The sequence below is a fragment of the Elephas maximus genome, chromosome 4 (genome assembly GCF_024166365.1).
Source record: "Elephas maximus indicus isolate mEleMax1 chromosome 4, mEleMax1 primary haplotype, whole genome shotgun sequence".
In the NCBI taxonomy this organism is placed as follows: Eukaryota; Metazoa; Chordata; class Mammalia; order Proboscidea; family Elephantidae; genus Elephas; species Elephas maximus.
The window spans coordinates 131,905,744-131,922,926 of record NC_064822.1 but is presented as its reverse complement, the minus strand read 5'-3'; the positions used below and the strand labels follow the sequence as shown (position 1 = coordinate 131,922,926).

General features: G+C 38.0%; 2 protein-coding genes across 5 annotated transcripts in view; both read left to right on the top strand.

Moving 5' to 3' along the window:
* The window catches only part of PTPRR (protein tyrosine phosphatase receptor type R), a 360,816-nt gene extending 345,488 nt beyond the window's left edge, over positions 1-15,328 (top strand). For both annotated transcript variants that reach the window (XM_049883889.1, XM_049883891.1), the window contains one exon: positions 14,164-15,328. In XM_049883889.1, the coding sequence (XP_049739846.1) occupies positions 14,164-14,257 (94 nt within the window). In that variant the 3' untranslated portion in view covers positions 14,258-15,328. The remainder of the gene's footprint in view (positions 1-14,163) is intronic.
* A 635-nt stretch (positions 15,329-15,963) lies between these two features.
* PTPRB (protein tyrosine phosphatase receptor type B) overlaps positions 15,964-17,183 on the top strand; it is a 139,129-nt gene continuing 137,909 nt past the window's right edge. For 2 of the 3 annotated variants that reach the window (XM_049883886.1, XM_049883885.1), the window contains exon 1: positions 15,965-16,101. In XM_049883886.1, coding sequence (XP_049739843.1) covers positions 16,047-16,101 — 55 coding nt within the window. In that variant the 5' untranslated portion in view covers positions 15,965-16,046. Of the gene's footprint in view, positions 16,102-17,183 lie in introns of all 3 variants that reach the window. The other variant, XM_049883888.1, reaches the window with a different exon arrangement.

The window sequence follows — 17,183 nt, the reverse complement described above, 5'->3', positions numbered from 1 at the left end:
CTAACGAGTTCCTTTCCCTCATCTTCCCCACCTTCACTGGCTAAAACGATCTCGGCTTCGTTAACAGAATGTCATGGTAAATATATTCCAAGTATTAAAATACACAGCTTACTCACTTGGGGTAAAATGGTTATGAAAACCTAGACTATGCCTCCATACCAGTTGGATATGTAAATACCAGTGCAAACCAGAACATATACAAGAAACGGAAAATCTTGCCTCAAAGTGAGGTAAGTGGAAAGAGGAGGTTTACAGATACAAGGCCAAGAGATGGGACACATAGAAGCTTCCATATACCTTCTGCAGCTCAAGCAGGGGAAGTGATGGTTGCCTGAGCTGTCAAATGCCAGAGGAAGGGAGGCACCTCTCAGCTCTTGGAGCTGCCCTAATATTTACTGTGGCTGTGTCTCCCAAGCTTCATAGTCAAGATCAGCATCTTCCGGACACCTGCTATGTTTTTAGGCGTGCCCACATGTCATCATCCAGCTAAGAAGAGGAAGGGTTACCACATCCTCAGCTGGCCATTTCTGTTGTCAGCATTTGACCAAGGAATTCTTTGGCTAGGAAGTTACCTTTAGTACAATAAAATGTACAGTCCTAGGAAAACAGACTGATGAAATATTTCTGTCTAGAAGTTACCATCACTGAAAATTGTATTTACCTCCTTATTTCTTGCCAAATCTATCATTTTGGCATCATGTCGATCTATTCGAAGAATCATGGTTTTGTTTTTGAAGGGTGAAGCCTTACTGCTTCAGTATTTTTCTTTTTTTTTTTTTTACTGCTTCAATATCTAGTAAGCTCATGTTTAAAGGGGTTGAACAGTAAACATAGATACAAGCCCTGCTTTAGTTATTACCCCAAACCAAAAAAATCAAACCCTGTGCCGTCGAGTCAATTCCGACTCATAGCGAGCCTTATATGACAGAGTTGAAATGCCCCGTAGAGTTTCCAAGGAGCGCCTGGCGGATTTGAACTGCCAGCCCTTTGGTTAGCAGCTGTAGCACTTAACCACTACGCCACCAGGGTTTCCTAGTTATTATCATTAACCAGAAATCATGTCATGGTGAGGCAATAATTTGAAAGCTGAAGTGCTTAAATGGTCTGAGAATAATTATTTTGAGTAGTACTAACAGCCACTAGGAAGAAATGGCTAAAACACAATTTCAAAATTAGCTTTATGATTGCAGAGCTATGGAGACTGTACAGAACTTCAAATAGTTACTAACAGTGGTGTTGTTAATCATTGAGCAGGAAAAATAAGAAACATCTATATTAAATCCACTGCTGTCAGATCAATTCCGACTCATAGTGACCCCATAGGACAGAGTAGAACTGCCCCATAGAGTTTCCAAGGAAAGCCTGGTGAATTCAAACTGCTAAACATTTGGTTAGCAGCCATAGCTCTTAACCACTGCACCACCAGGGTTTCCAACATCTATATTAGGGTCCCAGAAAGATGTTTATGTGTGTTTTAGAGACTATGCAAAAGCACTCGATTGTGTGGATCATAACATACTATGGTAACATTGCAAAGAATGGGAATTCCAGAATACTTAATTGTGCTCATGAGGAACCTGTACATAGATCAAGTGGCAGTCCTTTAAACAGAACAAGGGAATACTGAGTGGTTTAAAGTCAGGAAAGGTGTGTGTCAGGGTTGTATCTTTTCACCATACTTATTCAACTGTATGCTGAGCAAATAATCTGAAAAGCTGGACTATATGAAGAAGAATGGTGCATCAGGATTGGCAGAAGGCTCATAAACAACCTGCAATAAGCAGATGACACAACCTTGCTTGCTTAAAGGGAAGAGGACTTGAAGTACTTACTGATGAAGATCAAGCTTCAGTATGGATTACACCTCAACATAAAGAAAACAAAAATCCTCACAACTGGACCAATAAGCAACATCATGATAAATGAAGAAAAGATTGAAGTTGTCAAGAATTTCATTTTACTTGGATCCACAGTCAACGCCCATGGAAGCAGCAGTCGAGAGATCAAACGACATGTTGCATTGGGCAAATCTGCTGCAAAAGACCTCTTTAAAGTGTTAAAAAGCAAAGATGTCACCTTGAGGACTAAATTGCACCTGACCCAAGCTATGGTATTTTCAGTCATCTCATATGCATGCTAAAGCTGAACAATGAATAAGGAAGACTGAAGAAGAATCGATGCCTTTGAATTGTGATCTTGGCTGAGAATATTGAATATACCACACACTGCTAGAAGAATGAACAAATTTGTCTTAGAACAAGGATAGCCCGAATGATCCTTAGAAGGCAGGATCGTGAAACTTCATCTCATTTACTTAGGACATGTTATCAGGAGGGGCCAATCCCTGCAGAAGGACATCATGCTTGATAAATAGAGGGTCAGCAAAAAAGAGGAAGGCCGTCAACGGAATGGATTGACACAGTGGCTGCAACAATGGGCTTACACATAGCAATGATTGTGAGAATGGCATGAGACTGGGCAGCCTTTAGTTCTGTTGTACATGGGGTCGCTATGAGTCAGAACTGATTTGATGGTACCTAACAACAATGTAACAACAATAACATATTAGGGCCTGGTAGCTTTGCTAAGCTTAAAAAAAAAAACCATAATTATAAAGGAGCAAAATGTGATATATCTATTTTTGCATCATTACTTCTCATGAAGGCAGCTGTCCTCTACTTGTCCAATGACAAAAGGGATGCTGAATAACCAGGGATAGTAACGGTAATAACAAAGATAAAAAAGCAAGAGCCAATTCCCTTTTTCAACTCATTAAAGGGCCCAGCCACTATTGTGTTGAGATACCCAGCACACCACACCCAAAGCCTAAGGTTGTTTCCAAATAGCATACTCAAATGAACCACTCCAGGGCAGACTTTTTTTTTTACTTGTAGAAAGAACAACATTTCATAGTTAGCTTTTGTTTAAATAACCTGCTTCAATTAATTTTAATCAAAATGTATAAACCATTTTAATATAAGCTGAATGGCAAAACAATTGAGAAGTAATGCTAACACTCTGGTTACACTGAATTCATTTAACCCTCACAACAACCTTATGAAGTAGTTAATGTCATTATTCCACTTTAACAGAAGAGGAAACTGAGACACACAGAGTTTTAAAGAACATACCCAGTCACACAGCTAAGAATTTAGCAGAAGGATTTGAATTGTGTCAAGAAAACAAAGCTTTCAGTGCAGTCAGTGAGACAGAAGAATAATATGCTGCCCATACTATCTAATTTTCATCTGGATTCTAGACTAACAGCTATATTTTTTTGAGAAAAACATGTTTTTCCTCAGTGGTCAAAACCAGTGCGTGAAACCATATGCCCTGAGAGGTCTTAACCAAGTGACCATCTGCACCCCTCAAAACAAACATATGAGGAAGAGTACTGTCTGGGTGCTATTGCCAAGAAGATATTTTTGCAAGATAGACAAAGAAAATACATGTAAGCATCTTGTGACCATGATCTAAGCATCCTGTGAAACAATCTGTAATCATTAACTATACAATTAATAATCAGTAACCAGTCAGAGTGTGATATTACAACATTCATTGATTTTCCTATAATTGCCATCTCTATGGTTTAGTTCCTCTTTTTTACCCCATAAGAATACTTGTATAATGAAACTGTCCCAGGACTACCTGGCTCCATTTTCAGTTGGCTATGTAGTTCCCCAATTGCAATTTATATAGTTCCCCAATTGCAATTGTTTTAAACCCTTAGTATACCTCTGTGTTTTAACTTGAAACAGTGTTCAAGTTTTTCTCTACAACATTTTGGTGTCAGAAGTGGGATCCAAAGAAAATTTGCCTGCTAGATGACCCCAGGATGGGACTGTGGAATGTTGGCACCCCTACGAGCCCTCTGCATGTTTAATCCACTTTTCCAGCTCTGGAGAGTTCTCTCTAGGTAAAACCTCTTAGACCAAGGACCTTCGTCTTTGCATTTGAAGTCCTCTGAGGTTTATTAATGGTCCTTTATCTCTTTACTTTTGGCTTACTCAAGAGCGTTTTGATGAGTTTGTTATCTGGCTAATTGCAGTTTGGTTCAGGCTTTGTGAACTTGTTGTGTTTTCCCCTAAATGCCCATTAAGTTTTCTTCAGGTGTTTTTTTGTTTTTTGTTTTTTTGTGTGTGTGGAAGTCTCCAGAGTGGTTTCCACGCATGTGGTTGCAGTCTTAGTGAGGGTAGAGCATACCATTATCCACAGCACGCACTCATTAAGGGGTTTTCTCATTTCATGTTTAAGTATTTGCGTGTCTTGTCTCAAAAGCCATGACTAGCTGTTCGTTTTTTTTTTCTCATAAGGAAACCTTTTAAGTCTTGGAGAAACTGCTTAGTATGTCTAAGCTTCTAATTTAAAATACATCATTCTGGTAAAGTTTTTATTGTTTTATAATATGTCAACTTAAATTAGCTCCAGAATCCTTTTCAGTAACTTAGGCTGAATTGGATATATAAGAAAATTTTAAAGTCTAAAGTCTGAGTTTCAGAGCTATTACCTGAATTTTTCAGAGTTGAAGCCTGAAATTTCTCCTAATTTCCACTTTTTCTGGCCAGAAGCCATCAGAGACCTTAACTTCTGCTTTTCTGAGAAAACGAGTTTCCACCTAATCTTTTCCTTCCTGGTGCTTACAACTACTACAAGGAATCTGGGTATTAGGAAAAGGAAAAAAAAGGGTTGTTATAAATTAAAAAACAAACAAAAAGGAACAATTTAAACAAAAAGTCTCACAAATACCACCAGATGCTCTTATAACTTTACAACTGGAACCATTTCAAATACAACTCAACAATCTTTCAGACTGCACTATTGTTTGTTTTTATTGTAAAAACCAGGTCATCCTAGGGGAAAAAAAAAATGTTTTGAATTAAAAAACAGGGAGAAAAAGAACAAATTCAACTCTCTACTGCCCACAAGAGACCAACAACTGTCAGCATAACCAGCCTCCGGGGAAGTAACAGAGATCTTTCCTTTGATAACATTAAAACTACAAAAAGGAGAATCATTAATTAGAAACAATCCCGTCTACCCCCAGACACATATGGTGTCTCAAAATAGTTTCATAGATGGCCCAAGTTCTTTAACCCACCATGAAAAGAAGGGAACAAATGATCTAAATTAAATTGCCATCCACAATTTGAAGAAAAACTTATAACACTGAAGAATAATAGGAAGTTTTTTCCTATACACAGACCTTTGTTCTTTTTTTTTTTTTTTACAAAACAAAGCCCAGTAGTTACTTATTGGTAAACGCTGGTTTATCAATAAATGGCTATAGTGTTTTTGTTTTCTAGATTTGCCTTGATTAATTTCATGAAATTTATAATGTTCTTCTTGGTTCTCAACAAACAATAGTATTAATTATATAATTCTTGTCTTATGTCTCTGAACCCCTGGTGGCATAGTGATTAAGAGTTCAGCTGCTAACCAAAAGGTTGGCAGTTTGAATCTACCAGCCACTCCTTGGAAACCCTATGGAGCAGTTCTATTCTCATCCATAGGCTCCCTATGAGTTGGAATCCACTCGACCTCAACGGGTTTGGTTTTGTTGTCTTATGTTTAAGTTTTATCTTGTCTTAAAAGCCATGGGATGGGCCTACGGTAGCTATAGAATAGTCTGCTTAAAAGTAAATAAGTTGTTTGTTTAGTTGATATAACCAGGACTTTAAGTTATTCCAAAATGATCTCTTCATAAAACCTCTCTTTATCAGATTCTATAAAACTTGCAAAAGAGAAAGTAATAGTTTTCTACTTCTAAATAGTGTTGCTGAATTTAAGTTAGGATGTTTCTAGTTAGTTTGATGATGAATACACTCTTGTGAAGTTCAAAAGTTTCAGTGTTTTCAGGAAATGATAAAAATAAATTCATTTTGTTAATTTTAAAAAAAGGTTTAAATTTTACTTTCCTAACAATAAACCCCCACGTGTCTGTCAGTTTGTCGTACTGTGGGGGCTTGTGTGTTGCTGTGATGCTGGAAGCTATGCCACTGGTGTTCAGATACCAGCAGGGTCACCCATGGAGGACAGGTTTCAGCTGAGCTTCCAGACTAAGACAAACTAGGAAGAAGGACCCAGCAGTCTACTTCTGAAAAGCATTAGCCAGTGAAAACCTTATGAAGAGCAGTGGAACACTGTCTAATATAGTGCTGGAAGATGAACCCCCAGGTTGGAAGGCACTCAAAAGATGACTGGGAAAGAGCTGCCTCCTCAAAGTAGTCAACCTTAATGACGTGGATGGAGTAAAGCTTTCGGAACCTTCATTTGCTGATGTGGCATGACTCAAAATGAGAAGAAACAGCTGCAAATATCGATTAATAATCAGAACCTGGAATGTATGAAGTATGAATCTAGGAAAATTGGAAATCACCAAAAATGAAATGGAACGCATAAACATCGATATCCTAGGCATTAGGGAGCTGAAATGGACTGGTATTGGCCATTTTGAATCAGACAATCACATAATCTACTATGCTGGGAATGACAACTCGAAGAGGAATGGTGTTGCATTCATCGTCAAAAAAAACATTTCAGGATCTATCCTGAAATACAATGCTGTCAGTGATAGGATAATATCCATACGCCTACAAGGAAGACCAGTTAATACGACTATCATTCAAATTTACGCACCAACCACTAGGGCCAAAGATGAAGAAATAGAAGATTTTTATCAGCTGCTGCGGTCTGAAATTGATCGAACATGCAATCAAGATGCATTGATAATTACTGGCAATTGGAATGCGAAAGTTGGAAACAAAGAAGAAGGATCAGTCATTGGAAAATATGGCCTTGGTGATAGAAACAATGCCACAGATCAAATGATAGAATTTTGTAAGACTAACGAGTTCTTCTTTGCAAATACCTTCTTTCACCAACATGAACGGCAACTATACACATGGACCTCACCAGACGTAACACACAGAAATCAAATTGACTACATCTGTGGAAAGAGACGATGGAAAAGCTCAATATCATCAGTCAGAACAAGGCCAGGGGCCAACTGTGGGACAGACCATCAATTGCTCATATGCAAATTCAAGCTGAAACTGAAGAAAATCAGAGCAAGTGCACAAGAGCCAAAATATGACCTTGAGTATATCCCACCTGAATTTAGAGACCATCTGAAGAACAGATTTGACGCATTGAACACTAGTGACTGAAGACCAGGCAAGTTGTGGAATGACATCAAGGACATCATCCATGAAGAAAGCAAGAGGTCACTGAAAAGAAAGAAAAGACCATGATGGATGTCAGAGGAGACTCTGAAACTTGCTCTTGAGCATCAAGCAGCTAAAGCAAAAGGAAGAATTCATGAAGTAAAAGAACTAAACAGAAGATTTCAAAGGGCCTCTTGAGAAGACAAAATAAAGTATTATAATGACATGTGCAAAGAGCTTGAGATGGAAAAACAAAGGGAAGAACATGCTCGGCATTTCTCAAGCTGAAAGAACTGAAGAAAAAATTCAAGCCTCAAGTTGCAATAGTGAAGGATTCCATGGGGAAAATATTAAATCACGTGGGAAGCATCAAAAGAAGATGGAAGGAATATACAGAGTCATTATACCAAAAAGAATTAGTCGATATTCAACCATTTCATGAGGTGGCATATGATCAGGAACCAATGGTACTGAAGGAAGAAGTCCAAGCTGCTCTGAAGGCATTGGTGAAAAACAAGGCTCCAGGAATTGATGGAATATCAATTGAGATGTTTCAAAAAACAGCTCTGGAGAGGCTCACTCGTCTATCCAAGAAATATGGAAGACAGCTTCCCGGCCAACTGACTGGAAGAGATCCATATTTATGCCTATTCCCAAGAAAGGTGATCCAACTGAATGTGGAAATTATAGAACAATATCATTAATATCACATGCAAGCAAAATTCTGCCGAAGATCATTCAAAAATGGCTGCAACAGTATATCAACAGGGAACTGCCAGAAATTCAGGCTGGTTTCAGAAGAGGACGTGGAACCAGGGATATCATTGCAGATGTCAGATGGATCCTGGCCAAAGGCAGAGAATACCAGAAGGATGTTTACCTGTGTTTTATCGATTATGCAAAGGCATTTGACTGTGTGGATCATAACAAACTATGGATAACACTGCGAAGAATGGGAATTCCAGAACACTTAATTGTGCTCATGAGGAACCTTTTCATAGATCAAGAGGCAGTTGTTCAGACAGAACAAGGGGATACCGATTGGTTTAAATCCAGGAAAGGTGTGCGTCAGGGTTATATTCTTTCACCATACCTATTTAATCTGTATGCTGAACAAATAATTCGAGAAGCTGGACTGTATGAAGAAGAACGGGGCATGAAGATTGAAGGAAGACTCATTAACAATCTGCCTTATGCAGATGACACAACCTTGCTTGCTGAAAGGGAAGAGGACTTGAAGCATTTACTAATGAAGATCAAAGACCACAGCCTTCAGTATGGACTACACCTCAACATAAAGAAAACAAAAATCCTCACAACTGGACCAATGAGCAACATCATGATAAACGGAGAAAAGATTGAAGTTGTCAAGGATTTCATTTTACTTGGATCCACAATCAACAGCCATGGAAGCAGCAGTGAAGAAATCAAAAGATGCATTGCATTGGGTGCATCTGCTGCAAAGGACCTCTTCAAAGTGTGGAAGAGCAAAGATGTCACCTTGAAGACTAAGGTGCTCCTGATCCAAGCCATGGTATTCTCAATCACATCATATGCATGTGAAAGCTGGACAATGAATAAGGAAGACAGAAGAAGAGTTGACGCCTTTGAATTGTGGTGTTGGTGAAGAATATTGAATATACCATGGACTGCCAAAAGAATGAACAACTCTGTCTTAGAAGAAGTACAACCAGAATGCTCCTTAGAAGCAAGGATGGCGAGACTGTGTCTTACATACTTTGGACACGTTGTCATGAGGGATCAGTCCCTGGAGAAGGACATCATCCTTGGCAGAGTACAGGGTCAGTGGAACAGAGGAAGACCCTCGATGAGGTGGATTGACACAGTGGCTGCAACAGTGACCTCAAGCATAACAATGATTTTAAAGATGGCGCAGGACCAGGCAATGTTTCGTTCTGTTGTGCATAGGGTCGCTATGAGTTGGAACTGACTCGACGGCACCTAACAACAACAACGATAAACACCCCCACATGTCTCTCAGTTTGTTGTATTGTGGTGGCTTCCAGTTACTGTGATGCTAGAAGCTATGCTGCCAATATTCAAATACCAGAAGGGTCACCCATGGCAGACAGGTTTCAGCTGAGCTTCCAGACTAAGACAGACTAGGAAGGACCTAGGGTCTACTTCTGAAAAAATTAGCCAGTGAAAACCTTATAAATAGCAGCAGAACATTGTCTGATATAGTGCCAAAAGACAAGTCCCTCAGGTTGGAAGACACTGAAAAGTCAAGTGAGGAAGAGCTACCACCTAAAAAAAGAATCTACTTTAATGACATGGATGGAGTCATGCTTTCAGGACCTTCATTTGCTGATGTGACATAACTCAATATGAGAAGAAACAGCTGCAAACATCCATTAAAAATAGGAATGTGGAGTGTGCAAAGTATGAATCTAGGAAAACTGGAAATCGCCAAAAATGAAATGTAACGCATAAACATCAGTATCCTAGGCATTGCTGAACTGGTATTGGCCATTTTGAATTGGACAATCATATGGCATACTATGCCAGGATTGACAAATTGAAGAAGAATGGCATTGCGTTCATTGTCAAAAGGAACATTTCAAGATCTATCCTGAAGTACAATGCTGTCAGTGATAGGATGATATCTACATGCCTACAAGGAAGACCAGTTAATACAACTATTATTCAAATTTAGCACCAACTACTAAAGCCAAAGATGAAGAAATTAAAGATTAGACAGGCCCATAAAACAAAACCAGACTAAAGGGCCACACCAGGCCGGGGCAAGGAGAAGGCAGGAGGGGACAGGAAAGCTGGTAATGGGAAAACCAAGGTCGAGAAGGAGAGAAGGTTGACATGTCATGGGGTTGGCAACCAATGTCACAAAACAATATGTGTATTGTTTAATGAGAAACTAGTTTGCTCTATGAGTCTTCATCTAAAGTACAAATTAAATTTAAAAAAAAAAGAAAGAAATCAAACGACACACTGCATTGGGCAAATCTGCTGCAAAAGACCTCTTTAAAGTGTTAAAAAGCCAAGATGTCACCTTGAGGACTAAGGTGTGTCTAACCAAAGCCAAGGTGTGTTCAATCACTTCACGTGCATGTGAAAGCTGGATAATGAATAAGGAAGACCGAAGAAGAATTGATGCCTTTGAATTATGGTGTTGGCAAAGAATATTGAATATACCATGGACTGCAAGAAGAGCGAACAAATCTGTCTTGTAAGAAGTGCAGCCAGATTGTTCCTTAGAAGAGAGGACGGTGAGACTTCGTCTCAGGTACTTTGGACATGTTATCTGGAGGGACTAGTTCCTAGAGAAGGACATCATGCTTGGTAAAGTAGCGGGTCAGTGAAAAAGAGGAAGACCCTCAACAAGGTGGGCTGACACAATGGCTGTAACAATGGGCTCAAGTATAACAATGATTGTGAGGATAGTGCAGCACCAGGCAGTGTTTAGTTCTGTTGTACATAGGGTCACTAGGAGTTGAAATGGACTCGACTGCACCTAACAACAGCAACAATAACAGTAAACAACTAGAGGAGAAAATTTTAAAAAAGAAATTTACTTAAAATAGTGAAAGTTCTTATTTATTACAACCATTCAAAATTCAGAAAATTTTTATAAGCTTTCTAGGTCAAATAGCATATAAAGAGTTAAATTTCTTATGATTAAAATAACAAAATTTCCTTAGTTACTAAATTAAGTGTTTAATTTTATTCTTTATACAATCTGCCTCAAAGCAAGAGTTCAATCTCATGAAGTTTCCTAAAGTCAAAATAAATTCTCATAGTTTTGAGGGGACTAAGGTTGTTACTTTTAAAGTCTTTGCTTTAAATAATTTAAGTATTGTTTCTCAATAATCTGTGATAAACTTCTGACAATTTTACAACTTCCTAAGAAGCTCAAAGAATTTATTTAAAATGTGAATTATATGAAACGTTGTCATATAAATAACCACTTTTATTTAAGTTAGAATTTATATGTTAGTAGTATATGCCTGATACTAGATTACAAACACATAGTTATTGTGTCATATTTCTATTATTTCAGTTGTTTAGTTGCAACTTTATTTATTTATTTATTTTAATCTAACATCATCAAAGCCAATGATTTGACTGGGGAATTTACATCATTTACCCATAAAATTTTTACTACTCTTCAGTTATTTTGGTAACACAGGTGGCATAGTGGTTTAAGAGCTATGGCTGCTAAACAAAAGATTGGCAGCAGGCGCTCTTTGGAAGCCCTATGGGGCAGTTCTACTCTGTCCTATAACGTCATTATGAGTTGGAATCAACTGGACAGCAATGAGTTCGGTTTGGTTTTTATTCAGTTATTTAGAGACTTGATAATCTTGGTATATTCTTGTTATATCTTAGCTATATAGTAATACGTCTCAAGATTGAAAAAAAAAAAAAAGTTGCTGTCGAGTTGATTCCAACTCATAGCAACCTGATTACTATGTGTTATATGTGAAGCTCTTTGAAAATAAGTCAATCATTATGCTTAGGGATATTTTGTAACTGACTTTTGGCTTTAAATTACTTTTGTAATTCCCGTCAAGTCTTCACTTTTAAGAGCTTTTTTTTTTTTATTGTATTCTAGATGAAGTTTTACAGAACAAACTAGTTTCTCATTAAACAGTTAGTACACGTATTGTCTTATGACATTGGTCAACAACCCCATGACATGTCAGCACTCTCCTTTCTTGACCTTGGGTTCCCTATTACCAGCTTTCCTATCCCCTCGTGCCTTCTAGTCCTTGCGCCTGGGCTGGTTTGCCCCTTTAGTCTCATTTTGTTTTATGGGCTTGTTCAGTCCCCGGTAAGAACTATTATTATTTTAAGTTAATCATGGCCTTATTAAGTTTGTCGTCTGCAGATAAGTTTTACTTTGCTGGAAAAATTTGGTCAAAACATCTCAACAAAGAGATGGACTAGATTTGTGAAAAAGGCTGTGACTAGACTGAATCACGATTTCCAGAATTCTTATGTAGGAGCTGATGTGTTCCCAGGCTGCGGCTGATCCAGGATAACATGGAACCAAAATTAACTACATGGAACCAAAATTAACTACATGGAACTGAGTAAACTAAAAAAAAGATTTAAATTGAACTCATAGCTGAAGTTTACTTACATTAATTTCTTTGCTTTTCTATTTGTTTTATTGTTTTTAATTGCTTTACTCCATAAACTTCAAGTTATTCCGTGTTTCTACATAATGTTTTTCCCACGTTAATGATAGATGTTAATGCTGCTTAGTGCATTTGCTTATTGTTAATAGAACAGATCAACTACCTTATTTGTTAAATATTACATGATGACAGTTATACCTATTGCTTAAAATTGCTAGACAAATTAGACATTTCAGATATGAGCTGTTAAAATACTTAAGGTTTCCTTTTTGTTACCAAACCTTCCTTTTCACCATCATCAAATTGCAATTTTAGCATAAACCCTCTGCTTGGACATTTTGGCTTTTACCTTGTAAACCCAGACCTTTTTTATAAACACTACTTTTAGAGACCATTTTATTTGTTAAAATTATGATTTTAATAGCCATTCTTATCATAATCGGCACTGTTAAATGTTGCATAAAATTAACCACTCGTGTTTTGACCTCGAAAACTAAACACGATGTCCATGAGAAAGAAAACGTATATAGAAACTTCCCAGGTCAGTGATGACCTTGATGAAACCTTACTGGAGGGACTGAAAAAAATAAGACAGCCCTTTGTGCCTCTGATCCATTGTGCCTAGCACTGTTGCCTCTTTCCCTCCCCCTTTTGATGCCCACCAGAGTGTCTCTCTCTAAAGCATAATGGAGCTAGAGAAAACCTTACAGAAGATGAATTACTCCTTTATAAGTGCAACCTAAAGAGGAGAACTCCACTATGTTAAGGTAAAAGGAAAATACTCAGTGGTGCTCAGTCACAATTGTTGCGTGGTGTTCTAGGTCTTAAATGTTTGATAATTCAAGCAGCCACTACAGTAAACAATAGTCGCAAGCACATGCCTATGTGAGAGAGACTACTCAATTCATCAGTGATCAAAAGATGCTCTACGAGATCTTTGATCAAAAGGAGGGAAAGGTGTCAGGAAGAGAAAACTTTCAGTGCCATCAGTGAGACAGAGGAATAATATGCTGGCCATAGTACCTAATTTTAATCTGGATTCTAGACTAACAGCTATACTTTTTAGAAAAACATGTTTTTCCTCAGTGGTCAAAACTAGTATGGAACCATATGCCCCGAGGGGTCTTGAACAAGTAACCATCTGCACCCCTCAAAATAAATGTACTCAGGAAGAGTGCTATCTGGGTACCATTGCCAACAAGATCTTTTTGCAAGATAGACAAAGAAAATGCATGTAAGCATCTTGTGATCATGATCTAAACATCCTGTGAAACTATATCTGTAATCACTAACTATACTATTAATAATCAGTAACCAGAGTGTGATTGTTACAATATTCATTGATTTTCCTGTAATTGCACACCTCCCCCCCACCCCCGCCCCCGCCCATGGTTTGGTTCCTCCTTTTACCCCATAAGAATACTTGTATAACGACACTGCCCCCGGACTAACTGGTTCCATTTCCACTGGGCTACGTAGTTCCCCAATTTCAATGGTTTTAAACCCTTAATAAACCTCTCTGTTTTAACCTGAAACAGTGTTCAAGTTTTTCTCTACAATAAAAGGCAGATAGCCTGGCTCCAAAGTCCAAGTATTTAACGATTCAACTCTACTGCCTTTCCAATAGTGGTTGGTATGTAGGTAGAATTCATCAAGTGCTAGTATATACCAGGCACTGTATTAATGTGTTAATTATGTACAGGGCTTAAGCTTGCCAGTTGGGTCCTTTCAGCACAGGTAACAGGAATAACAAAAGAATCAATAGGTCAACCATTCTGTAGATCTTTGGGAAACCCTGTACTTGGATGTTATCTCTGTGTCACTTGAGATTGCAGGATGTTAGCAAAAAGAAGTTATTTTTCATTTCTTTCTTGCAGGGGTGGAATGGTCCAAACCAGTGAGCAGTACGAATTTGTGCATCATGCTCTGTGCCTATATGAGAGCAGACTTTCAGCAGAAACTGTCCAGTGAGAGGCTGAAGACTTACGTGACCATCAATCTCTTAGGGTGATTAATCGAATTACCCACCTGAGGCTTCTAGAAGGAGCTTTCTGATATATAAGGAAAAAGAAGCTCTGAAGCCAACCTGTGGCATGGATTGTGGAAGACTTGGCAAGATATTAAAGACTGCCAACCCCTTGTGTATATGAATGCATTTGTAAGCATCCCCTAAGTTATTCTGAAGGTCCTATGCTGAAGGCTGTTTGATAGATTTTTCACACATCCTAAGGAGTTTGTTTTGTCTGTATTGACTATCTGCCACACAGAATGTATGTCCTTAACACTCAGTGATACATGTCGTCAGATGACAATTTGAAGAGCTGCTGAAGAAATTATTATTGTGTGTTTAGATGCTTTAACGTTTGCAAAATCCGTGTTGTGAATGGACTGTCAGCTGTTAAACTGTTCCTGTCTTAAGTGCTATTACCTTTCTCAGTTACCAGAATCTTGCTGCTAAAGTTGCAGGTGACTGATAATGAATTTTTAAGAAATCAGTTCTTGTTTTTGAAAAAAAAAAAAAAGCAGTAACTATTTTATATGGAAATGTGTCTTGATAATATTGCCTATTAAATACATATTTATAGTACCTCCTATCAATCAATTACAGAGCACAATGATTGTCATTCAGTATATACGTATTTATTCTCTATTATTGGGCATAAGGTGGCTTCCGCTCCAGATCTCTATCCAGTGTATTTCGAGATTGTGAGTCATTTTACTTTAAAAAGGAAAAAGCAAATTTTTAGCAACCATGAACTATCAAGAATTTTAAATATGTGTCCATCTTTTACTAAGAGGCAATTTTTGAATATGCTGTCTACCTGGAATCTCTCGTCCAATAAAAGGCAGATGCCTTTGGGAATGATACAACCTGTCCCATTTCCAGAGATTCTTCAAAAGGATGCTGCCATCTATACCCTTAAATTACTGAAAGGTTTTACTCTTCAAGAGACAAAAGAGTTAAAATAACTAAGCCCAACAAGCACTAGGTGTTGAGCTCAAATATCAATTTTTAATGGAGCAATGTTGACTTTGTTTCATACTGCCAATAAACTACTCTTAATACTAAATATTGAGTCAAGTATATACTTTTTTCCCCCTCCTATTTAAAGAGAGAAACATTGTCTTTTGGGGAAGCCTGGAGTAGATAATGTGATGGGTTTAATTTTAGTTTCTACATCTCCCCAATGGAGATAACTATCTGAAAGTGTAATATCATCATTGCTCAAGAGATAATGAACTAGAAGTACCATCATTACGTGGTTTTTCTCAATACATGCCCAGCATATCATTAGACAAACAGTACATGTTTACAGCTTTATATCACTTGTCACAGACCATCGTAAATTATATGGTTGGTATTTATTCAGCAGAATCACATCACCTGAAGAGATGTAATGTGTAAGAACATTCAATTTTCTAAGATTACAATTCCCTTACTTCCTTCTTGAGGTTAAGAAGTAGTTATACACCAAGGGAACGGTAGGTGAAGACTTACCGGTTTCTTTCTGCTTCTGGAGACTGGAATTTTTTTTCTAAAAAAAAAAAAAGAGAGAAGTAATCATAACCCCTTCTTTCTAAGGAAACAGACAAAAGGACACTGGTGTAAAACTCCCGCAAACAATTCAATAGGAGGAAGTGCTCGTCACTGACTTTTCCCCCCACCATGAAGGCACATTTCCTTCCTAGTTTCTGCTTCTCTTATCTGGGAGAATTTTTTTTTCCTCCAAGCGAAGCATGAACAGTTGTTAAGTGGAAAATGGAGGCTGAATTTTACATGGCGGTTCTTACCTGCTTGCTCCTCGGGAACTCAGGTGAGTGGGCCTGCCTCCTTATTTTCCTGGGGCATTTCTCCCCAGCCCAGGAGTCTCTGGCCTTTGGAAAGTGTCTGGAATGAGGCAGAAATGGAGCCAGGTCTCCATGGCAGTTTAGCTACATAACGATGCGGAGGGGGAATAAGAGGAGCCAGCTGTGCCCACACTGTTGCGATTTCTCTCCAAAAAATAATAATAATAAATGGCCTCTTCATGTCCTCTAAACGCCTGGGCAGTTCCAGAAACGGCATCTTTACAGCAGAGGGTAAAGCACCCTGAGGAGAAATTTTTGTTCTTATGTAACAGCCTGTGGCATTCCCCATGCTAAGTAACATATTTTCCAATCAGGCTATAGTTTCGTTTTGTCATAAAGAGAGAAAATACAAAAAATACGATTAAAGGGGGTAAGAGAATATGATGTTTTATTCGGAAGTTGTGATTTGAAAGGGCTGAATATTTTCATGGAAGAGCTGGGTAATTTGAGTAAAAAAAAAGCACATTGAAAATGGTTGCTGAGCCTGAATATCTCACTTTTTAATACTGATGTTTAGCAATTGAATGTTTAATTTTCTTACATCGAGAAATGCTGATTTTCAAAATATATCTGAATTTGTATTTGTGGAAAAACTATAAAGAGATTGTCACAAAAAAGAGAAATGCTTCTCCCCAGGACTCTAAGAAAGTTAGATTGTGATAATAACTTCATTGGTTCCTGTAGTTAGGAGGATGCATTTGGAGGGGTGGGGAAAGAAAATCTCTTGGATTTGGTTTATTGTATTCAGACAATCCAATTTGTATACAAGTTTTTTTTACTGCAATGGGCACTTAGAGATTCAAAAAAGGGGTGTTTTTTAAGAGTGGGGAGGGAAGTGAGATGGAAAGAGTAAAATGGTTGAAAACGAAAGCGGGCTTTTCAGAACTTCAGCATATTTAAGTAAGCAAGCTAAAATGTCACCATAGTCTATGGATGGTTTTGTTTCTTCTCTAAGCTTCCTTTCATTATTTCAATGGGGGTGTGGTTTCTTCTCAAACCATGTGAAAGTAAAAGAAAGGGAACTGTGTGTGACATGTTGACATTTTAT